Here is a 23809-nt window from a genome sequence, read left to right as displayed (position 1 = left end):
TCCAGGGACAATGTGGCTAAAAGCCCAGATTCGGAGCACTTGATTCAGACTACCTGGATTCTAACCCCAGTTCCCTACTTACCAACTGTGTGCCCTTGGACAAATTGCTTAATTTCTCTGGAGTTTCCAGATTCCCCACCTATAATATGTTACAATAATACTAGACACTTTGTGGGATCCATACCACAGTACCTGACGCAAAGTAAGTACCAATACTATTACTATTATTGAATTCAGGATGCCTGGCCATTGTAACTACCAGGAAACTCCAAGCTTTTAGGTAGTTATATCCCCAATTTTAGGCAAGAAAACCCCATTTTGTGAACCTTCGTTTCATAAGCTCAGACTGGATTTAATGGCCTTCCAGAATGTGAAAGAGCTCTGGGCACAGGTGGTAGGAAGCAGCTGTTCCCTATCTCTGCTGAGGACCAGCCGAGTGTCTTAAAGAGCCACATGAGTGATTTGGGCATAAAGTATTATGGATGATTTCCTAATGTTCAAGGGTGTGAAAGTCTGGGCTGCCTCAAGGGCAGCCATGGAATCCCCCTATCTTGGGATTCTTTTAAAATTGGATACTTAATCGGCTCTTAAGATAGATAAAGACCAGGGAAGCACCTCACTTGCAAGGAACAAGCATTAGGTCAGTCCAGTTGGGCTGCTGCTCACCTAGTTCCGGTGAAGAGCTATTACCTGGAGATTCATACAAAAAGGAAGAAAGTACGGAAAGCAGATTCCTCTACTTAGCGAGATTGTAATAAAACATTTTAATACGCTGTTAATCAAAATAACTTCACATCTCATTATGAAACCATTTCTGGAGGACCCCAAAAGGATGATGCCTTGTTCAAGTACTCACGAGAGCCGCCCGCGCTGGGGACCACGTTTAGCGGCCAACTCAGGTGAGTGCCCAGCATCCTGTGGTGTGCAGATCACCCTCTTTGCAATTTCCAGCTTACGATGGCAAAGAGGAGAAAAGTCTCTTCCCTTCCACTCAACCGGAGAACTTCTGTGAGTGCCCAGACCCTAATTACATACCTATTGTTCTCTTCAAGCAGTAGACTGTTTTGCATATTTCCTCTTGGGAAGAAAATATTCTGATTTTAGTGAAGAGGTGGATGCAGTCTCTTGCTCTCCGTCTTGGCTAACCAGAGGAAGAGAGCAAAAAGGAAAAAAAAAGATTTCCAGGGGGAAGAAACGCTTGCAGCCAGAGGCTTTGATCCCGAGCAACCTGAAGCTTGAGTTAAGGCTGAAAGGGGAGGATGTATAGGTGGCTGAGGAAGCCGGACTGGTTTGCAATTTTACAGCCATATAAGGGGATTAGACGGAAGCCTGGAATGGTGATATATGATAAAGACACGTAAATGGAATTTAATGGTTTGTTCTCTTCCAAATTACCGAACATTAAGTTTAAGTGTTTTCATATAAATATTAAATTATACGTATATTCCAGGATCTCAAGTTTGCACATCTCACCACTCAGTTTAAGGCAAATGTAGCATCTTTGTTCTCCGTTTCTTCCTCCAAGCTCACACCCCATTGAAGAGGAGGAGAAAACAAACTTGCCAACTGATAATGTCTCAGGCTCTTCTTTTTCAAGCAGTGTCTGTTGGTAAAGCCTTCCCTTAGAGAATTCGGCTTGTTCTCCCTCCCCACATGGCTCCCGGTGGTGGGAAAGCAGGCCTACGGCTGACAGGGCGCGGGTGGCTGCTCTGGCCCAGCCCCGATCTGGGTCTGCTGGGGCACAACTGACTCCCCGTGACCCTTAGGGACACTGCGCAGTCATTCCCTGCAGGCATCCACGTACACCAGGCTGCAGGGAGCTAGCAGCTCTGTCTCAGGCCAGGGCCATCCATAGCAGAGGCCAAGCTGCTATGACTCTCCAGCCACATTGGAGGTTGCCGGACCCACTGCTCCTCCAGGCCGGCTGGCCGAGTGGCCTTCCCTGAGGATGAGGGAGGGACCCCAAACCCCGTGCTCTCAGGTTCCCCATCCCAGCAGCTCTGCTCACAACCTGCTCTGCTCCCTCCAAGCTTTCACCTTCTAAAGAAGACCAAATGTTTCCTGCTCACAGCTGCACTCACTTTTGTTCACAACTGGCTTTTGCCAGCTGAAGCTGTAAAACCATCAGGACCTTTAGCAAACTCACCACCATCACCACCACTAAAAAAAGCTGATAAACAACCAAGAACTCTGAGTGACCGGTTCATCAGACCTTCCTGCACCCAGCTGAGGGCTATCTCCTGCCCAAGGAGCAACAGGATTTGTTTTAGCCAACCATATATAGATTAATGGATGTGCCTGACTTTGCAGAGCACGAGCTGTCAATCGAGAATTAGCATAAATATCATGACCTCCTCCCTTTCTAGTGCATAAAGCCCCCTGAGTTGCCCTCAGAAACATTGTTCACTGCTGCGTATCCCTTTGCCTAGGAAGTAACTCAGCTCAGTGCTGGCTCTGGTGATGCTTCAGTCACTGATTTTGCAGGAATTATTCCAATGGGAGGAGGAAGTGAGTACCCAGGCATCTGATTCTTTGCCTTCCTCTTTGGTCCTCACTCTCCTCTAAAGAGGTTCTTTTTATGGGGTTGACCTTCTCCTGTCATTGTTCCCAGGGGCACTAAGCCACATGACTTAGCATTGGTGGCAGATAGGATGCAGGAAGAAAAAGTAGCTTGGTAATAAGGACACCTATTGAAAAGTAGGGATTTTTTTTTTTTTAGATTTATTTATTTAGTAGTGCCTGTGAGCAGAGGGGGGAACAAAGGGAGGAGAGAGAATCTCAAGCAAACTTCCCACAGAGCACAGAGCCTGATGCACGGCTCAACCATGAGATCATGACCTGAGCCCAAACCAAGAGTCTGACGCTCAACTGACTGAGCCACCCAGGTGCCCCAAGAAGTAGTTTTAAATTACTGTTCCATTACCTATACTGTGAATGAAAGACCCAGAGTTTAATTTGGTAGGCACCAAGGCAGTCTATACTGTACCTATTAGGTTGTTTACTAATAATTTTTTAAGAACACTTGTATATATAGAGGCACCTGGGTGGCTCAGTCAGTGAAGCAGCTGCCTTGGGCTCAGGTCATGATCTCAGGGTCCTGGGATCAAGTCCTGAATCGGGCTCCCTGTCCAGTGGGGAGTCTGCTTCCCCCTCTCCAGCTGCTGCTCCCCCTGCTTGTGCTCCCTTGTGTACTCTCTCTCTCAGATAAATAAAATCTTAAAGAAAGAAAGAAAGAAAGAAAGAAAGAAAGAAAACCCCTCATCTAGCGGTAGCATGTAGCAGGTGCTTTTCTAAGACTTTGACTAATTCTTGGATGTCCCTATGTGGTAGGGACTATCATACTATCGTAATTAGCATCCTCATTTTATAGTTGAGGGAACTAAACCACAGGACAGTTACATAACCTTGCTCAAGGTTACGAGATGAACTGTGAATCCACTGAGATCCAAGTTGAAACCACTTGGTTCCTCTGAAACTCACACGCTGCCACCATCATGCCACCACTGGATGTCAGCGCACCAAATGGCAGGAGCAGCTGTCTTTTAGGGGAAGTAAGGAAACGGCATTTACCGAGGGCCTTCTTGGTCCAAAAAACACTTATGCATACATTTCCTAATTTAATCTGAGAGACGAATAAACTTTTCAGAGAACAGAAAATGCAGTATTTAGTTAATGGAGTGACTGATTTGCATCAGAGGCGCTTTTGTCCATATTTTCTAAATTGAAAAAATAACATTAGAGTAGACTTGGAAGTTAAGAGGATCAGTCCCCAGATTCTCCATTAACAAAGGGCTCTTTCCAGCTGCACGCACCTTATCACACAATGAAACCGTTATTAGAAGCACTTCAGGGAAGTGTGTTCAGTGTGCTCTCTCCCTCCGCAAAAATCAGCCAGAGACAAGCATTTGCTATAAAATCATCTGTTTTAATCGCCATCCACATCAGAACTGTAGTACATTAGAGTACAAAACCTGTATGTACAATTACAGATAGAAAAAAATGTTCTTTGTGAGGAGCAATTTGCAGCAAATCTGACAAACAGCAAGAGTCATCCCTATTTTGGGTTTGAAAAGAGAACTGGAAATTTCCAAGATGTCCCCCTCCTCCCTCTGGCTGCACTGACCCTCCAAACATCCATCTGCAAAAGCCTGAGGTAGGAAGGGTGGTATTAACACTATCAGGCACTCCTCCTCCTCTCTTAAGGAAGGGGTGAATTTTTAGGAAACATTTCCCATCATTTATTATACTGATGTTCCATCCATCTGCATCATTAGGTTCGGTAGTTACCATGACAATATGATGCCTACAGCAATCTAACTTGATAGCCAGATGCCAGAATGTGAAAAAATAGGACCAGCTAAGAAAGTGAGAGAAATATAATTAATCTGAAGCACATAAAAATGTGCACAAAACTAGGACCAAGAGGGAAACTGCTGAAATGTCACTGAGGAGGGAGTTCTGACGGGAAGCAATAATCAAGTTTCAGTATATAAACTTTGCTAACTAGAGCCGTGAATTGGTCTAGAACTAAGATTGAGGAATGTGTCAATGTTAGTCATGGAAATTGCTCTGGGCACCTCCCCCAAATAATTGCCTGCCACAGAGCCCAGTGGGTTATCATTGATTCCAGCTGAGGGGTTCTTAGGCTTGACTTTCCTGAGGATCTGAGGCTGTCACCCTGAATACTCCCACCATGGCATTCTGCTCCCCTCCAGTCTGCTGTTCTACCCAGCTTTTCCATCCAGCCCGTGTAGTACCATCCATCATTCTGAAGCTAATGTTAAGAGACTGGACTGGGCTGTGTCCTGGAAGACCCTGTCCTAGTAGAGGCAATAGGCCAGCATGACCCTTTTGGGGGGCCCAATATGGCAGAGGGGCTGCAGATCAAGGAAGGAGACCAGCCTGGGATGGGTGACCATTCTCATCATGTCTGGGTTGGATAGCGGCGCTGAGCTAGGCGATTCGGTCGGTTCAGGCTGGTAGCCATGGAGAGCTGGAACAGAACAAATGTTGCATGAGATTTTAGCCCCAAGAAGGACTCCATCTAGGGCTGGCTGGTTGGACTGAGTTAGGGCATCCTGAGTCTAGAACACTCAAGCTGCATTTGGCTTCCTGTGGTGATATTCTAATTATTTACTTTCACCCAACACCTTCACCTCTTAAATATGGCAAAAGAAATTCAATTTTATGAAGAGGAGAGGCCAAATGAGTACATGAGAGCAGTCAGTCTACCCCAAGTCACTGAAGAGCAGGAAGTTTAGCTTTTCTCAAAGTTTGCAATGATCCCCTCACCCCCAGGATGGAGTGATGGTATCTCCACACCATTGGTACCAACACTTATGTGTCTCTCAAAGACTCAAGACCTGTGAAAGGGCAAGAGTGGTATTAATAATAGTGACATTGAGCATTTTCTGTGTGTGAGGCCCTTCACACACATGCTCCCATTTAATCCTCACACCTACACTTTGAAGTAGCTACTGCCTACCCCACTTTCCAGATGTAGAAACTGAGTCTTACAGACAGTAAGTGATTGCTCGAGAGCCCACATACAGTAAGTGGCAAACTACGATTAAAACCTTGGATCGCCTTCATCCAAAATTTGTGCTCCTAACCTCTCTCCTTCAGGGATCCCTTACCTGGGGCACCTGAGATGGGTTGTAGAGAGGAACGCTTCCTTTCAAAGGGGTTGGGGGAAGCAGAACACCAGGGTTGAAATAAAGCTCAGAGGAAACAGCCTGTGATGGAAAATAATAGAAAAACCCTATTAATCACCACTTCTGATTCCAGAACATCAAGGGGTTCCCTGAGCATTAACTTTGGTCAAGGGATGCAGATGAAAAAGGTTTCCTGATAGACCTTGGGGAATTTAAGCAAACAAACATGATTCAAGTGGGCACCGCCAACCCCTGGGTCTGGGGTGGCGATGCAGAGGCAATGCAGAGGCAATGCCTAAAGCTCAGAAGAAGAAAAAGCCACAGTTATATTGGTAGCATCATAAAAAGTAATATCATATTCTCTGAAAGGCCTAAAATACTACAAGAGTGCTCTAACCCAACCATAAGAAAATAAAAATGTTTTCCTGGCAGTCGGCATGAAATCCATACCATGTGGACAATTCATCAAGAACTTTTTACAGTCCTTGCCAAAGACACTGGTGAACTCTGGGACAGGGAAAGAGGCAATTCTCTAGACTTCACCTGGAGAAGTCATTATGGGCTACATTATGTCTCCTTGAAACTTCCTATGTTGAAATTGTAACCCCAGTAGTACTCCTGAATGTATTTGGAGGTAGCGTCTTTAAGGAGGTAATTAAGGGGGCACCCAGCTGGCTCAATCAGTAGAGCATGTGACTCTTAATCTCGGGGTTGTAAGTTCAAGCCCCACATTGGGTGTAAAGATTACTTTAAAATAAAACCTTGAAAAAATTTTTTTAAATAAAGGGGTTATTAAGGTAAAATGAGGTCACTAGGGCCCTCAGTCATTATGACAGGTGTCTTCATAAGAAGAGGAAATTTGGACACAGGTGCACACAGAGGGAAAACCATGTGAAAACCATGGCCATCTGAGGAAAGGGGCCTCAGGAGAAACTAACCCTGCCAACCCCTGCCTCAGACGTCCAGCCTCCAGAGCTGTGAGGAAATAACTTTGTTTAAGCTGTAGACTGTGACATTTCGTCATGATGGCCCTGGCAGACTACTACAGAAGCTTTCTCCAGTTCCCCATGAGTCCCTCACAGGATGGCACCTCCAGCCCACAATGAATATTCAGTCCTGACACACACAGGCATCTGGTTGGGCCCCAGGCTCCAGCCTGTGGGCTGCTCACCTCAGGCCCAGACACGCCTCCACTCCCAGTGCCCTCGGCTGCTCCCCCACTGGACGCTGATCCTCCGACTTCACCCTCGCCTAGAAAGCAATGAGTCAGACAGAGCAGTTTCCACTGCTCAGGGCGGAGGAGGCTCCACTCCCAGAAGGCACCCCCAATACCTGAGGAGCAGAGGGAGCCCACAGACAGCCCAAAGGACATGAGGTTGGTGTTACCTGTGGCCCCAGACAAGGTGCTGGTGCCTGGCAGAGACTGGGGCGCTGGGAGAGAGGTCAGTGAGAGGCCGGGGCCAGCCTCAGGAGGAGAAGATGCTCTGGAGGTCTCCTGCATAGTGGAGAAAGACAGGCAGTGTTAGGGGTACTGACTGTTACCAAATGCCGGCTGCCCCTATTCCCACAGTGCCCACAACTGCAGCCTCAACCTCTGACCTTGCTGCTGGGTACTCACCCCGAAACTCCACTTGCCACCCCAAAACTCTAGTGCCACTCTTCTACTCAATAATCAACTACTGGCCTCCTAAAATTAATATTCTCCATCCTGATTTTTAAGACCCAGCTGGCCTTTGCCGATTGCCAGATGCCAGCTCAGGGTCTCAGAGGTTCTGAGGAAACTTCCTCCAAAGGGCCAACAAGTGAGGAAGAGTCCTTGCCCTCACACCCTCACGCTTACCTCAGAGTTGGGACTGTCGGATGAGTCTTCTCCAGAGCTAGATGCGTTGTTGGTGGGCTTCGAGCGAAACCAGCTAAACCAGCCAAACCCTGAACTCTGGAAGGGAAAGAAGGAGATTTAGGGCCTCCAGGTGTGCTTCTCCCACTGACTAGGAGACAGGCCCACTCCAGTATGATGGTGGAGAGTCAGAGGCCCAGCCAAAGCCCAGATTCCCAACCCTACCCACCCCACCACCACCATTTGGAAAGGGAACAGCGGCAACAGAACGAGACCCTCCACCTTTGTGTTCTCTTTCACATCTCCTAGCTTTCCTTTCTGTGTCGGGTTTTGGGAAGATTTTTTATCTGCCTCATCGGAGGACTCCTCCTCCTCCTCCTCCTTGACTGAAGAAGTGGAACTCTCAGAAGTATTTCGTGATCTGGGAATCAGTGGCTCCTGGAGTTAAAGAAAATAAGAACTAACGTTTTTATGGCACTTGACAGGTTATGAAGGCAAGTCACATGTTCTCTGTCACCAGCCCCACTCAGTTAATCTGTGGGATGGCCTTACAGGATCACATTTTACTGATGAGGAAAGAGGGCTTAGCTCTGCAAAATAATGTGCTGAAGGCCTCAAGACAAGGCCAGAACCCAATCCCAGTCCTTGTGTCATCCCTAATCTGATGGGCTTTTAGGCCAGTGTTAACTCCCCACGTTAGCATTCCAGAACTGTGCTGAAGCCTGGAGCAGAGGATGTGGAAGGCTCCTGGTGGAGAAGAGGTGAGATAGGAAACACCCCATAGGGATCCACACACCCAACCACCGACCCTAACTCATCCTAGAGCTCATTCCCAGAGAAATTGCTCACGATCAACTGCAAAATGCACCAGTGGGAAGCAAAATATGCCCATGGGCCTTAAGATTTGTGTGTGTGGTAAAATATATATAGCATAAAATTCACCAATTTAACCATCTTTAAGTGTATAATTCAGTGGCATTAGTACATTCACAATGTTGTATAACCACCACTAATCTCCATTTCCAGAACATTTAATTGACCTCAACAGAAACTCTCTGCCCACTAAACACTAACTCTTCATTTTTCCTCCTCAGAAACCCCTAGTAATCTCTAGTCTTTCTGTCCATGAACTTGCCTCTTTTAGGTACCTCCTATATGCAGAATCACACGATATTTGTGTGATGTAAATGTTAGTATATTTACATTTTATTATTTTTTTTAAAAAAAAAGCATAATCGGTACAACCTTTGGAAAATACTTTCCCAAAAAATTGAAAAAGCTTCAATTTTTGAGTCTAGCACTTAATATGTAGTAAATTCTATTCTAAGCACTTTATGTAGAGTGATTCATTTAATCCTTACAACAGTCCTGTGAGGTGGGTTATTATCATCCTATTTTACATATGAGAAAACTAAGACACAGACGGATTAAACAACCTGTCTGAGGCCACACAGCCAGTACATGGCAGAGCGAGGATCCAAACCTAAGCAGTCGGACTCTCCTTCTAGGAATTTTTCCTGGTTGCATAATTCAAGAAATAGACAAGGCTTGCGCGTCCATCACTAGAATGCCCACCACTGGGTTTTATACACGAGGGGAAGGGAAGGGAATTCACAGAGAGGAGGAAAGAGAGAAAAGGAAGAGAGACACACTTGAAATGTTTAACCATGTGGGAATGATGAACAAAACCTGGAGCTCCTCACTGTGGCCTAGAAAGCCCTGTGTGATCCGGCCTCTCTCTACGGCTCTGGCCTTGCTTCTCAGCCCACTCTCCCCACTTTCTACACACAATGGGTCCCTTGTTCTTTCCTCCCTGCACCAAGTCGGTCCCATTCAGGGCCTGTGCTCTTGCTATTCCCTCCACCTCGCACGCTCATTCCCCTGGCTCTTGTCTGCCCTCATTCTGACCTCTGATCAGGCCTCCCCAGGGGTGCCTTCCCTGGCCACCCCATCTAAAGTAAAACCTTGCATGCACACAGTTGTTTATTTGCCATCAACTCCACTGAACAGAAGGGCATGAGAGCAAGCTTGGTCTGGTTTTTGGGTGTCCCCAGGGATCATACTGGGGACATTCGTTGTAGGAACTCGGGATTTGTGAATGAATGAATGAATGGATGGATGGATGGATGGATGGATGGATGATGGTGCTTTCACACAATGGACTTTATCTATCAATATTAAAAATCATTTGTGGGGGCACCTGGGTGACTCTGCCTTCAGTTAAGCATCTGCCTTTGGCTCAGGTCGTAATTCCAGGCTCCTGGGATCGAGCCTCACGTTGGGCTCCCTGCTCAGTAGGGAGCCTGCTTCTTCACCCTCTGCCTCTGCCCTCTGCCCTCTGCCCTGTGCTCGCTCGCTCTCACTCTCTCAAATAAATAAAATAAAAAGAATTAATTTGAAAAATAAATGAAATAAAAATTAAAAATAACTAAAAATCATTTATGAATGATATGGAAAACCTCATTTAATAGTGTTAACAGGGATCCCTGGGTGGCGCAGCGGTTTAGCGCCTGCCTTTGGCCCAGGACGCGATCCTGGAGACCCGGGATTGAATCCCATGTCGGGCTCTCGGTGCATGGAGCCTGCTTCTCCCTCTGCCTATGTCTCTGCCTCTCTCTCTCTCTCTCTCTCTCTCTGTGTGTGTGTAACTATCATAAATAAATAAAAATTTTAAAAAATAATAATAATAATAGTGTTAACAAAATGAAATAAAATTTTATATATACATTTAGAAACATGAGTGATATGTGATTATTTATGATGCTTTTTCTTTTTTAAGTTTTTTATAACAATAATGTACTACTTTTTCAGTCAGAAAAAAAACAAGGAAAGCATGGAAGTTTTTGAGGTCTTGCAGCGCCTACTACTTGAGACATGTATACAAAGTGGCCACTATTTATGTGATCAAAGGTATACAATGCACCCTTCAAGCCAGGCAAAGCTCAAATACCCATTGTTGGCAGAAGGGTGCATCCATTGGGAAGCTAGCTAGCCGGATCAGTGAGACAGAGCCGCATCCTCCACGGCCTTCTAGCCTAACTGAGGAGAAAAGACACAGCTGCCATTGATCCTTCTTGAGAAAACAGTGAGGTAAAAATTACAATAAAGACATAAACATCCAGAGTCTCCCATGACAGGGAGGGGTGTGGTGGTGCCTGGTGCAAGGTGAGGAGTGGATGTGAGAGGTCTCTAAGGCCAAAAGGAAACTCAGCCTTGCCGCTCCTCGCCCCATGGACACTGGCTGGTAGGATTGAATATAAACAAGAACATGGCCCCCGTTCCCACCAAGATGTGGCATAGAAAGAAACGAGAAGAAACAAGGTGCAGTGTGGAAGGGACAGCTAGAGCCAGGTGGAGGAAGGCTAAGAAGTCTGGGCCACTGGAGAAAGCTTGAAGCATCAGAGTAGGCATTGGCATCTGCTGTGCTTTGTCCTCTCACCTGCGGTTTGGAAACGACCTTTTGACCATCAGGATGCTGGAAACTTCCTTGAGATACCGTGTTCTCTACTATGACACAAAACACAAACACAGTGATTGGAACTTGGGCTTTTTCCTTCTAACCTGAGGAAGGAAGGGGATGCAGTCAGCTTTTCTAATCGCAAAGTAGCTGGAGGTCCAAGCCCATGATCCCAAGTGGGTCACGTAAACGCCAAGTCCACATGCACAACCCTCTCGATCCCAGCCGCCCCAAGGCATGCTGGTCACCTGACCTCTACTTAGAACCAAGTCCATTCCTTCAGAATCCTGGAAACCAGGGCCACACGGATCTAGATCACAGGGATCCTCCTGACCTTCCCCTCCATTTGAGCCTCCTGTCCTGGACAGGACACTATCTTAGAAGGTCTAAGATCTAATCCTCTTGTTTGGTTGCCAGCACTCCCCTGGTATCACTCAGCCCTGCTCATCAGGGCCCTGACATCAAGCCCCTCTGTCTCCCATCACCTCATTTGGGGGCAGGACAGAAGAGTGGGTCTCTGCTAGCAACCCCTGACAGTGAGCTCTCAGGTGCAGTATGACAGCTTCACGTCCCTGTCATTCTCCTTCCTCTCTTCTAGGGACTCTGCATTGAGAGGAGGGACAGTAACTATTGTTGGCCTTGTTATGCTTTCCCAGTGGAGAGGCAGACCACAAAGGAAGGGAACAATGTCCCTCAGGAGCATGCAAAGTACCAGCCCCAGGGCTGCTGAATAGTAGGCCATCCGTGGGGCCCGCACCCACCATTCAGGGCTTATCGGCTCTGACCCCACCTCTCTCTTCTCCTTCCTCCCCTCAAAGCGCCCTCCCCCACCCCCAGGTTTCCAGCCTTCCTGATAGCTCTTACCAGGGGGTGGGTGCATCTGCTGGGTTTCCTCCCAGGTTCCTCCTCCAGGAGTTACTACCGCTGCCAGGCTACCACTGGTCCCGGCAACCGAGTAAAGAGGCACTGGGACACCCATCTGCCCCACACTTCCTCCTGCTGGGTGGGAGCCGGGCTGGTAGAGAAAGGGCTGTTGTGGGCTGGGCTGGGCTGGGCCCATCTGCTCCAGTGTTGGCCACAAGGCTGAGCGGTCCCCAAGGGCTTCTGAGTCGCTTGGATGTCCCGAAAGATCATGGTAGAAAGTGCTTTCTGAGGACATAGAGCAAAAGGAGGAACTGAGACCTGCAATGTGGCATCAGAAAGGACCCATCACACCAGGACCATTCCTGCCCATGCCCTCTTTGGAAAGAAGTCACAGAGATAGCCTGCTTGATGTGGCTGCCATGAGTGTGATGTAACATCTCTCACTGCTTATGACTTAGAGTTTACAAAATGATTTCCCTCACTACCGTGTATGATCTCCAAGCCTTAAACAAGCATATTGGGAGAAGAGATAGTATCACCTCATTTAACACCACACTCTTGCTTTTGGATAAGCTTTCTCATTTAAAGGATTTCCTGGGACGCCTGGGTGGCTCAGTCAGTGGTTGAGCATCTGCTTTTGGCTCAGGCCATGATCCCAGGGTTCTAGTCATCAGGCTCCTTGCAGGCAGCCTGCTTCTCCCTCCTCCTGTGTCTCTGCCTCTCTCTCTCTCTCTTTCATGAATAAAAAAATATTTTTAAAAAAGGATTTCCTAACGGATTGGGGTGTCTGAAACATAGACAGTTTCCAGTTAAAACCTGAATCAGACCACAGACATGATGGGCTTGCTTTTAAAGAGTCGGAGCATCGGCCCTGGAAGCGAGCGTGGCTGCATTCCTCCATGTGGCCGATGAGATGGACCGTGGTCTAGACATGGGCCGTGATCGGCCCAAGGTCACGGGGCTGGGGTGCTGCTGACCCACATGCTCAACTGGGTGACAAGAGACATAGCTGCTTCCTAGGAGAAACATCATTCAAAAACTCCCAGCCTGGTTCCCTTCCAGTCCTGACCTTCACAGGTTCCATGACAGAGCGGCAAAGCCGAGAAACAGAAACCAAGGCCTGCCTTCTTTGCCCTCCCCTTGCTCACCCGTGAAGGAAGTGCTAAAGGGTGGGAAAGGGCTAGAAGTAAAGAGATGAAGCCCTGTCCTGACCCCACCATAGGAGGGGGGTAGCTGGGCACAGAACCATCTGGGTTCAGTGGTAATACTTTCTCCCCAACCCAATGCCCAGAGGGAGCCTGAAGGGAAAGGAAGGATGTGTTGAAAACATCGTGAAATGGGGGAATCCCTGGGTGGCTCAGCGGTTTAGCGCCTGCCTTCAGTCCAGGGTGTGATCCTGGTGACCTGGGATCGAGTCCCGCATCAGGCTCCCTGCATAGAGCCTGCTTCTCCCTCTGCCTGTGTCTCTGGCTCTCTCTCTCTCTCTCTCTCTCTCTCTGCATCTCTCATGAATAAATAAATAAAATCTTAAAAAAAAAAAAAAAGAAAACATCGTGAAATGTATGGTGCCTGTGTGTAGCAACTGAATGCTCAAAACTCAAAAATGATAGCTCAAAATCAATCTTCCTATGTCCCCAACACCTACATGAAGTATGAACAATCCACCATCTGTGGCCTCAAGAAATACATTCAGCTGGGAAGAAGCTACTAGGGCTGGCGAAACCGTGAGATCACAACACGCTACAATGAGTATGAAAGCCTGAACGTGAGGCAGAAACTCCCATAATGAGGGAACTTCGACGGGTCAGGATGCCTGATGCGCGCCAGAGCTGTAGGGAGAGAAGGTGCCTGGACCAACCGATCAGATTTATATGGGCAAGGCCATGCTCCAGGGAGGGCAAGGTGAGTGTTTTCTCATTTCTGTGTCTCGTATGATCAGGTCCTGAGGGTCAGCCATTCACACGTCAGGTCATCGGCACAGGTACCTGCTGTTTCTCTGGCTCCCGAAGTGTCTGAGTGAGCAGAATGAGGATCCGCAGCATCTCCTGTTACCTTGTGCTATTCGAAATAAAGTAAAATCTCTTTAAGCCACACAAAGAAAAGCAAGAACAGGGAACAATGGTTTAAAAATTAAGCCCAAGGAGCACCTTGGTAGCTCAGTTGGTTAAGTGTTTGCCTTTGGCTCGGGTCATGATCCCAGAATCCTGGGATCGAAACCTGCATTGAGCTCCCTGCTCAGTGGAGAGTCTGCTTCTCCCTCTCCCCCTGCCTATGTGTGCTCTCCCTCTCTGTCTCTCATAAATAAGTAAAAATCTTAAAAAAAAAAAAAAAAAAAAAAAAAACACTAAGCCCAAAAGAAACTTCAGAGGGAGTGGTGAGTTAGGGGAGCCTCACCTGATTGCCGAGGGCTCTTGGGTGAGGCACAAGAGCAGGAGCCAGGCCTCAGCCCTGCTCAGAGCTGGCAGGGACCAGAAAACCAACGCCATCCATCGTCTCCCCAAGAAAGGGAAAGTGGGAGGGATCAAATTGTGGAGCCCAGGGTCCCATGTGCACGGGGCATGGTGGGAGTCAGGCCACCGGTGCCTTGGAAACCCCACCCTGTCCTGTCTTTAGAGACGGTGGCAAAAAGAGAATGGAGGTAGTAGCCCTGTTCCAAATATGTTACAATTACTGCCAGCAGCTTTTGCACTTGTCAGAACAAAAACGAAAGGCCTGGAAATCTTTTAAGCAATTGCCCTACATTACATGAAAGTGACACAGGTCCACTGTGATCCATTGTTCCTAACAGAGAGATGAAAGCTTTAATGGTCATAAAATGCATCTTCTAGGACCACAGAGAAGGGTGGCAAGGGAGATCGGCAAGAGGGCCCCAGGGCCTCACAGGCAGACACAGAAAACCATTTCCACCAGAGTCAGGGGAGCAGTGGCTGGGAGGCTGAGTGCCATCCCTTCCCAGGTCAACCTGTGCCTCGTGGGTGCAGGGGGACTTCACGGCCCACCACAGGGTTGGGGATTTGCCAAGGTCAGTGCCTGGCTACCGGGTCCTAGGGGAAGCAAAGAGAGAAACAAAGGTCTCAGCCCCTGGCCCGGATCCAGCCCACTCACCGCTAGCTCCTTGCACCGCCTGCGCAGCTTCACCAGCCAGTCTGGCTCCAGGTCCCTGTCTCCACGGCGTCTCTCTACAACCAAGGGGTCTGACAGCTTCAGTTTCTCTGCTAGCTGTGCCAGGTTTCCAGCCGGGTCAGGGGCGAAGGTAAGAGAGGAGAGAAGGAAAAAGAGACATGGGGAAAGAGGCAATAAGGGAATAAGAGAAGGACAGTGTTAACTCCTTTGCAAATTAGATTACAAAGGATAATTAATTGACGGGTAGCCATTCAGCAGTTACCTTCCCAAAATTGCAACATAAATAAGCAATTAATCCATCTTGGTGTTAGATGGTCAATAAGATATATAAGAAGAAACTCTCGTTACCCAGCTTTACGTCCCTGCAACTGTCTGCTCTAACAGTGCTTCCCAAACTTTGGTGCTCCCAGGAACCGCCTGGGCTATTGTTAAAATGCTAATTCTGATCCCAGAATTCTGAGTAGGGCCAGAGTCTGCATTTCATTTTTTTTTTTTTTTTTTTGCATTTCATTTTTATTTTGTTTTGTTTTGTTTTTTTTATTGGAGTTCAATTTGCCAACATATAGCATAACACCCAGTGCTCATCCCATCAAGTGCCCCCCAGTCACCCAGTCACCCCCACCCCCCACCCACCTCCCTTTCCACCACCCCTTGTTCATTTCCCAGAGTTAGGAGTCTCTCATGTTCTGTCTCCCTCTCTGATTTTCCCCACTCATTTTCTCTCCTTTCCCCTTTATTCCCTTTCACTATTTTTTATATTCCCCAAATGAATGAGACCATATAATGTTTGTCCTTCTCTGATTGACTTATTTCACTCAGCATAATACCCTCCAGTTCCATCCACGTTGAAGCAAATGGTGGGTATTTGTCGTTTCTAATGGCTGAGTAATATTCCATTGTATACATAGACCACAGCTTCTTTATCCATCATCTTTCGATGGACACCGAGGCTCCTTCCACAGTTTGGCTATTGTGGCCATTGCTGCTATGCACATTGGGGTGCAGGTGTCCCAGCATTTCACTGCATCCGTATCTTTGGGGTAAGTCTGCATTTCAAACCAGCTTCCAAGGGATGGTCGAGGACTACTTTGTCTTGCAAGATTCTACTCCATCATTAAGTCCCAAAATTCCCAGGCCCCCTATTCTGGGTCCCTGAGCTCGCTGTAACCGCCAGCCTGCGGGCGGACACTCCAGGGCCAGGGGGCCCAGCGCTACACATTGGTTGGCTACAGAATCCAACACTCATCTAAAGCAAAGCAAAAATTGACAGTAGGCTGCTGTTTTACTCTCCAGCTAATGGATTTTTCTTTAGTTAATTGGAACAACTATTTGCCTGATTGTTTTCTTCCCCAGGAACTAAAAGTTGATTTGTTTTTGTTTTCTTTTTAAAACGTATCCCACATGTGATAAAATATTCCATGCATTTAAAAGCATTTTAATAAGGATCATTTCCTGTTTTAATCACTAAACTATATTTTCTAAGTCCAGAGTTTATAATTAGAACGGTTCTCCGTAACGTGCAGTTTTACTGTCCCAGAAAAGCAGTTGCAAGAACAAGTTTCTGGCAGAGCACACGCCTGGTTTCCAGGCTCCCGATCCCACCACCCTCCGCCCATTGCCTGCTTCTTTGTGTGGTGTCAGGACTCTGCTTATCACACCTGGGCATGCATATGTGGTCAAAGACAGCCACGGGCTCCAATTTTCTAGCATGTTCAAAAGAGATGGGATGCAGAGTCTAAGCTGCTTTACAATAGCTTTCTCTGAACACCGAAGATAAAACACCTGCAGAGAACCCTTTGAGAAACTCACCTTGATGAGTTCCACTAATAGCACAGGGTGATCGCTCTCTTCCTGGCTGAGGAGGGCCGTGCCAATGGCTTCGCAGTAATGCAAGGCCTGGGACACGAGGCCATAATCTGCCAGACGGGAAGCATAAAGGAGCTTATATACCTGTGAAGAGGAACAGGGCCAGTGACTCGTCCACCCAGGCCAGGACAGGAGAGAAGCGTAGATAAGACTTCCTGGAAGTCAGCTGACTGCCAGCTTCCGCTAACTCTGCCATCCAAATATCAAGGAGGGCCTCGTGCCATCCTATCTGGGGCATTCTATCTGGCTATGGGCACAATTTCAAATCCAGCCTGCAGGTCCTGCATTGTTGAGAAAGGGATGAGAGTCACATCAGCGCAGTCTCCGTAGGAGACCCGGTCGCCATGGAAATGCGCAGACAACTTACTTCTTCCCAGGAAGCCCACCCATCTGGAAACCCTGGTGGGTGCAGACCCTAGGACCAGGCACCAGCGGGGGGACATATTCAAGAAGAAAGGACTCAGGCGCAGGGCCGGCAAGTATTCGCAGAAGCGTGCGTGGCAGAGCAAGACGGAGCATGAGGCTCTGGGAATCAGACAGGCCCGAGGTCAAATCCCAGCTCCACGCTGGTGTGCCACATTGGGCTGGTCACCACACCTGCCCATGCCTCAATTTCCTCACTATAATATGGGGCTAATAATACAATTTACCCCGGGTTGTTGTAAAGATTAAATTAGATAAACCACATAAAGGTCTTAGAACAAATGGTAGGTACGCAAGAGATGTGAGCCAGTACCATGGAGTTCCTCTGAGCTGCCGTTCGTTTGCACAATGGGGGTAATGGTGCCCACCTCAGGGGATGAGAAACAATCCTCTAAAAACACAAGAGCACAATGCCTGCACCTAAAGCACACTTACTAAAACTCGCTAATCTCCTTACCCTCAGCCCAGAGGTGACTGAAAGGTGGGATGACCAAAGAGGTGAGAGAGAGATGAGAAGACTATTCTGGAAGGAGCTGCTCTGGCACGGCTTTGCTGGGGAAGGACAGTCTTCGGTAAGACACTGGAAGAAGATACTAATGGGGTCACTTCCCTTATCATAACTAATTCAGTCATTTTCAAGGTTTGGTTTTGTGCCTTGTGCTGTGGGGTGTGAGTGTGTGTGACTGTATGTGTTGTGAGGTGTGAGGGTATATGTGGGGTGTGGAGTGTAAGTGTGTGTGTATGTGTGTTGTGGGGTGTGAGTGTGTGTGACTGTGTTGTGAGATGTGAGTGTGTATATGGGATGTGAGTGTGTGTGTTGTGTATGTGAATGTGTATGTATGTTATGGGGTGAGTGTGTGTGTTATGGGGTGTGAGTGTGTGTGACTATGTGTTGTGGGGTGTGTGTGTGACTATAAGTGTTGTGAGGTGTGAGTGTGTATGTGGGGTGTGGGGTGTGAGTGTGTGTGACTGTTGTGGGGTGTGAGTGTGTGTGACTGTAAGTGTTGTGAGGTGTGAGTGTGAGTGTGTGTGTGTTGTGGGGTGTGATTATGTATGTGAGTGTATGTGTTGTGGGTGTGTGTTGTGGGGTGTGAGTGTGTGTGTGGGGTGTAGAGTGTGACTGTGTGTGTTGTGGGGTGTGAGTGTGTGTGTTGTGGGGTGTGTGTGTGACTACGTGCTGTGTGGTGTGAGCGTGTGTGTTGCCGCGCACCCCGAGCAGAGCAGGCCCTGGAGAAGCCCGAGGGCCGCCGCGAGGACGCAGAGCAGAGACTGGAGCCCCGCGCGCCCCCTGCCGGCCGGAAGCCCCGCGGGGCGGGAAGAGGGCGAGGGCGGGGCGTCTGCGGGAGCCCCGCGGGCCGAGGGGACGCAGCGAGCAGGCCGCCCGCCCGCCCGGGCCAGGGGAGCAGAGCGGGGCCCAGGGCGCGCGCTTCCCGGGGCAGGCGAGGCCCGGGCCTGCAGCAGGGCGGCCGCTTAAAGGCAGCCCCCGGGCCCTAGCACCCCCGCAGCCCTGCGCCCGAGCTCAGGGGACCTGGCCCCGCCCTCCGTGCCAAAGAGCACCCCTGGAAACGCGGCGGCTGGCGGCCTCCCCTGGGTGCCGTTACCTGGAAAGAAGGGATGAAGGATTGGGGGCGGCCCAGCATCTGACAGTACTCGAAGATTTCCGTCCTCTGGATAGCCTCGGTGGTTGCAAATTTCAAAAACTCTTGACTACAACCAGGGAACAATAATAAAAGAAATTGAGGAGGGGGGCGGGGACATCCTGGCGGCGGCACCAGCTGCCCCATCCACGGTGGGGCTTCTGCCCTGGGCTGGTCCTTCTGCCCTGGTCTGCCGCCTGGAGAGACACTCGGGCCTCCTCCGGAGGGAATGCTTTGCCTCCTCTCGCTCCACCTCCTTGAGGCTGGGGATGGGACGGAACGGTGTCCTGCACCACCCGGGCTGGGGGCAGGGATGGCAGGAAGGCGGGTTCCTCCACCTTCTTTGCTGGAGGGTCCCCTAAGGCAAGCTGCTCCCCCTCCCACCTCGGCGGGGCACTGGGTGCTCCTCTTAAAGATGCTGAGAGCGAACCTAGTGCCCTGAAGGCCTAGACCGTGCACCTGCGCGAGGCCGCACCTGGCCTGAACAAAAGAGAAGAGGGAGTGATGCGGCACCCCAAGAGCCCCGATAAAGGAAGGCGTGGCCGGGAATGGGGCCAAAAATCAAATGACAGTCCCTATGCTGGCTGTCCATTCAGCCAAGGAGGAAGCGGGCTGAGCAACTGTGATCCAAGGGGCTGCCAGACCCCTCCACATGCCCCAACAAAAAGCTCCGTCTTTGAAATCAGGGTCACCCCTGGCTACCTCCAGAAATGCCCTTGGTCGATACAAGTATAAGAGGGAGACGGATTAACCCATAGACATTTACTGCCGCATTTGGCACAGATGGGATGTGACAAGCCAACTATATGCCATCAAAGGCCTCGATCGGAGAGAGCTGGCGGTAAGACTGTACGTTCCCCAGAGGTAGGCAGCTTGGCACAACAGTTAACAGGCTTCGGTGGGTGGGCGATGGGGTAACTGGGTGAAGGGTACTGGCTGTTATATGCAACTGATGAATCACTGAAATCTGCCTCTGAGACTAATGATGTACTATAGGTTGGCTAGTGGAATTTAACTAAAATAAACGAATGAATGAATGAATGAAATGTAAGGGCTTCTCAGCCTGATGGTCTGGGTTCCAAGTCCAGTGTGACCTCACACTAGCTGTGCTATCTTAGGTAAATTATTTAACCTCTCTGTGTCTTGGTTTCCCTCCTATACAAAGAGAAGATTTAAAACATACCTTATTGATAGGGTAAATTTGTATTGATTAAAGGAAATCGTGCAAATAAAATGACTGGCACCATGTAAGAGAGCCTAGGAAATCTTAACTATGACCAGGGTGTGGAGAAGAGAGATCCAAAACATGGAGGACTGCTAGGAAGCAAGCTGGTCTTTTTGTCCATATTATTTACTGCCTATGGGATTATTAAGATCCTTCTGCGTGAAAAGCCTAATGTGATGGCCAGCAAAGAATAAGTAACAGGTGGGACTTGGAGTAGCTTGTGCACCAAGCCAGTGTAGGGGTGTAAGGAGTAAACATAAACTTCTTCCAATTTCCAGTTCTGCCCAGGGCCGACTCTGAGACAGGCCCAGGGCTGCGTAACAGAGGCAAGCCGCCCTGACTGCTCAGACAAGTCAGAAGAGGTGACCTCTGGTCATGGAGCCAGGGTGCCACCCAGTGGTAAGAGGGGCACAATACACCCCAAAGGCACAGGAGCACAGTTCTGGGAGCAGGACTGGGGCCTGAGGCCCCCTGCTGGTGTGATGCAGCACCCACTGGGCACCTCCCTGCCCAGACCCCTGCAGAAAAGACCCAGAAGAGGGGAGAAGCTGTAGCTGAAATTCACACAGGAAGATGGAAAACGTGAAACCCAGCAAGGGCTAAACCAATCCCCTGGAAAACATCCTTCCCACTCCCATCCCCAGAAGACCACGTACCTGTGACTGCTGCCAAGCAAGGCCAGATGGTCAGTCTTCACGGTGTAGTGACCGAAGGGCACGTGAGCCACGAGGTAGCAGAAGTGAGCTGCCTCCACCAGTCCCTTCCCAGCTGCAGGAGGAGGAGAGCCAGCCTCAGTCATGGAGCATGCCGTGTGGGGACCCACTCTCTGGGCAGGATGAGAGAGAGATGGCACGGCAGGCTGGGGGCGGGGGGGGGGTTGCCCAGGGGAGAGTCCTCATGGGAGTCAAGGAGTGGAGGGCTCAGGAGTCAGAGGCCGTAAACCACAACCCCCCTCCCACCCACATTCTTGGCTTCAGACATTCCATTTCAGCTCTCTTTGGCCAGAATAGGTCACTAATTCCTGTTCCCCTCATGTATTTGTGATGAGGAATTTACTAAACATGTTAGTCCCTTCCTGGGAGTGAAAAGGAACAGGTGCATACACCTGAGCAAAGAAGTGGGCCATGGGGGAGTAGCAGATTTTAAATTCGGCTTCTTGGGGCACTAATGCTTCTCCTGCAGAAATCAAACATAGGAAACTTTTCCCAGAACTCACAAAAATCATCATAATTACCCACTGGCTCCCATTTCCAGAATGTTCTCCCATACATTTCCCATGACCTCAAAATTGAATTAAGTACTGCGTACGTTACCCAGCACAGTGCCTGGCACCTAAGAAGGACTAAACAAAACCTACCCCCATCTCTAATGGTGCCAAGCAGCGTGCCAGCCGACTTGGCCCACGACCCTACATACTGCTACTTCAGGTTTAACAGAGCGATATGTCACAAAGTTTATAAAGACTGTCATGATTTCTGGCTGTTCTTCCCCTGGACCAAATTTGAGAACCACCGATCTGGAACATCCAATAACCCCTAAGTGTTTGTAAGGCCACGTTCACTGAGAGAGAACACAAACCACACAATTCCCCAGGGTAGTTCGGGCAAAAATAGAGTTTCCTATCTGTCTGTGCTGGGTCACCGTGCAACCAACCATAATAGGCGGCGAGGTTCCCCATGTGTTAACTCCATCTTCAGGGCGATCTGACCAGGGATAGAAAGCCAGCTGCTGAGAGTTGCTTCCTACGGCAGCACAACCTGAATCTCGAATCTCAGGGGCCTGGCCTGCATTGGCCTGCAGCAAAAATGTTGGGAAATGGAGAGGCAAGAAAGATGCTCCTTTCCCTGGAGTTCCCCAAACACGGAGAGCACAGACCCAGGCAGGCCCTGCATAGCGCCTTAAAGCTTCGGGATAGATGTTTAAAGCTGGCCTGGAGATGCCCGAGAGGAGATGAGGGCAGCTGGGCTGGCTTCTGCTTACCCAGGGTGTCCCCCATGGTGATAATCGCACGCTGGTGCAGCTCCAGGTCCCCGCCCTGATTGGACAGAATCACAGCCAGGTGAGGCCTCCAGTCTCCCCACTGCTTGTCCCCACAGCACTGAAAGACAACAGGCAAAATGGGAGACAAATGATCATGATAGCACTGGCCAGGATGTAGGTGAAGAAAAGTGGTTGGTCTCCCAGATTGGAGTTCTGGGGATGTGCCCGTGCACTGCCCACAGTGCTGCCCTTCGTGGATTTTAAGATCTCCTTTTAAAGGGTCAGACTCCTTGCAGGATGGGTAGGGACACAGACACATGCTCATAGGGACATCCACAGGAATATCAGGGAAACAGGTAAATAAAATGACACTGTTGATCACTTCCTGATTTTCACATTTCTTCCTGGTTGCCCCACCCCATCCCAACAGCGAGGGACAAAACCCAGAAAAACACAACAAACCCTGATGTTTCGGTGGGAGAAGGGAGACAAGACATCCTTGACTCCTAGGAAGAATCCACTTAGCCCGTTAGGAGTCAGGGGAGCCCTAAGCCCCTTAATAACTTTCCAAATGGCTTGTGTTTTCTGGTTTTACAAAGGCCTTTCACACACGTCACCTTAGTTAACTTTCACAACAACCCTAGAAGTCGAGTTCCAATTGCCACCTGAAGAATGAGACAGGCCAGGTGGCCCAGCCCAGCACCCAGACCCCATTCATCTTGTTCCCCGGCTGAGGGCTATGCCTCCTCCCTCTGGTGACAATGCAGCGGCAGCAGAGCTCCACAAGCGGGCAGTAGGGTGCATACAGAGCCAAAAATACCCCACACAAAGGGTGGGGCTTGGGCCTCCCTTCTCTTGAATATAGGGGGATTTCAGGACAGAAAATATCATAAAAAACAACATAACATCACAGAAACAAACAGGCCCTGGATTCAACTGGAGTCCTGCCTCTCTTTAATTTTAAGATTTATTATTTATTTGAGAGAAAGAAAGAGAGCAAGTGTGCACAGGGGTGAGGCATTGTGGGTGGGGGGCAGAGGGAGAAGGAGAATCTCAAGCAGACTGCCTGCTGAACGCAGAGCCCCAAGTGAGGCTGGATCTCATGACCCCAAGAGCATGACCTGAGCCAAAATCAAGAATGGGCAACTCAACTGACTGAGCCACCCAGGCGCCCCTTGGAGTCCTGCTTCTCACTAGCTGTGTGACCTTGAGCAAGTTTCTCAAACCTTTTTTCCTCATGTCTTAAGTAGAGATCATCATTTCAACCTAACAGGGTTAGTATTGACAATAAAATAAGATAGCTAGGTAAAAGCACATAGCATAGTGCTTCGCACTTAGTTTGCTCTTTATAAATGACACATAGGTGCAAATACACACACACACACACACACACACACACACACACACACAGATGAAAACCCAGCCAAAGGAAAGAGGTGATTTGCAGACCAGTCAGTCCATCTTCCAGTTTGTTACATAGAATGGGTAGAGCAAGAGATTGACAATAATCACTAAGATTTGGAAGTCAGAACAATTCGTAACTATTTGGTCTTTGTAATTATCCCAAGGAACAAAGATGCTTTAACCAACTCCACTTAGTGGTTACTCTTTGTTTATCTGGGTGATGCAACATGAATGAGGGGGATGATGATAGTCAATCGCAAGAAGAGCAGTTCTCACTCACTGCACTCTGACCATGAACCATACCTGGTGCTAAATGTTTCTCCTGTGAACAATCACATG

General features: G+C 48.9%; 1 protein-coding gene across 5 annotated transcripts in view; it reads right to left on the bottom strand.

The window, feature by feature from the left end:
• Positions 1-3904: 3904 nt before the first annotated feature.
• Positions 3905-23809, bottom strand: part of SEC16B (SEC16 homolog B, endoplasmic reticulum export factor) — a 56410-nt gene continuing 36505 nt past the window's right edge. For all 5 annotated transcript variants that reach the window (XM_049112211.1, XM_049112210.1, XM_049112208.1 and 2 more), the window contains 14 exons: positions 22067-22184; positions 20743-20854; positions 18826-18931; positions 16745-16885; positions 14918-15031; positions 13798-13870; positions 11813-12097; positions 10931-10998; positions 7774-7929; positions 7495-7590; positions 7041-7149; positions 6826-6905; positions 5637-5735; positions 3905-4993 (listed from right to left, as the gene is read on the bottom strand). In XM_049112211.1, the coding sequence (XP_048968168.1) occupies positions 4925-4993; positions 5637-5735; positions 6826-6905; positions 7041-7149; positions 7495-7590; positions 7774-7929; positions 10931-10998; positions 11813-12097; positions 13798-13870; positions 14918-15031; positions 16745-16885; positions 18826-18931; positions 20743-20854; positions 22067-22184 (1626 nt within the window). In that variant the 3' untranslated portion in view covers positions 3905-4924. The remainder of the gene's footprint in view (positions 4994-5636; positions 5736-6825; positions 6906-7040; positions 7150-7494; positions 7591-7773; positions 7930-10930; positions 10999-11812; positions 12098-13797; positions 13871-14917; positions 15032-16744; positions 16886-18825; positions 18932-20742; positions 20855-22066; positions 22185-23809) is intronic.

The sequence above is a fragment of the Canis lupus genome, chromosome 7 (genome assembly GCF_003254725.2).
Source record: "Canis lupus dingo isolate Sandy chromosome 7, ASM325472v2, whole genome shotgun sequence".
Lineage (NCBI taxonomy): Eukaryota > Metazoa > Chordata > Mammalia > Carnivora > Canidae > Canis > Canis lupus.
This window is presented reverse-complemented; position numbering and strand designations above follow the sequence as displayed.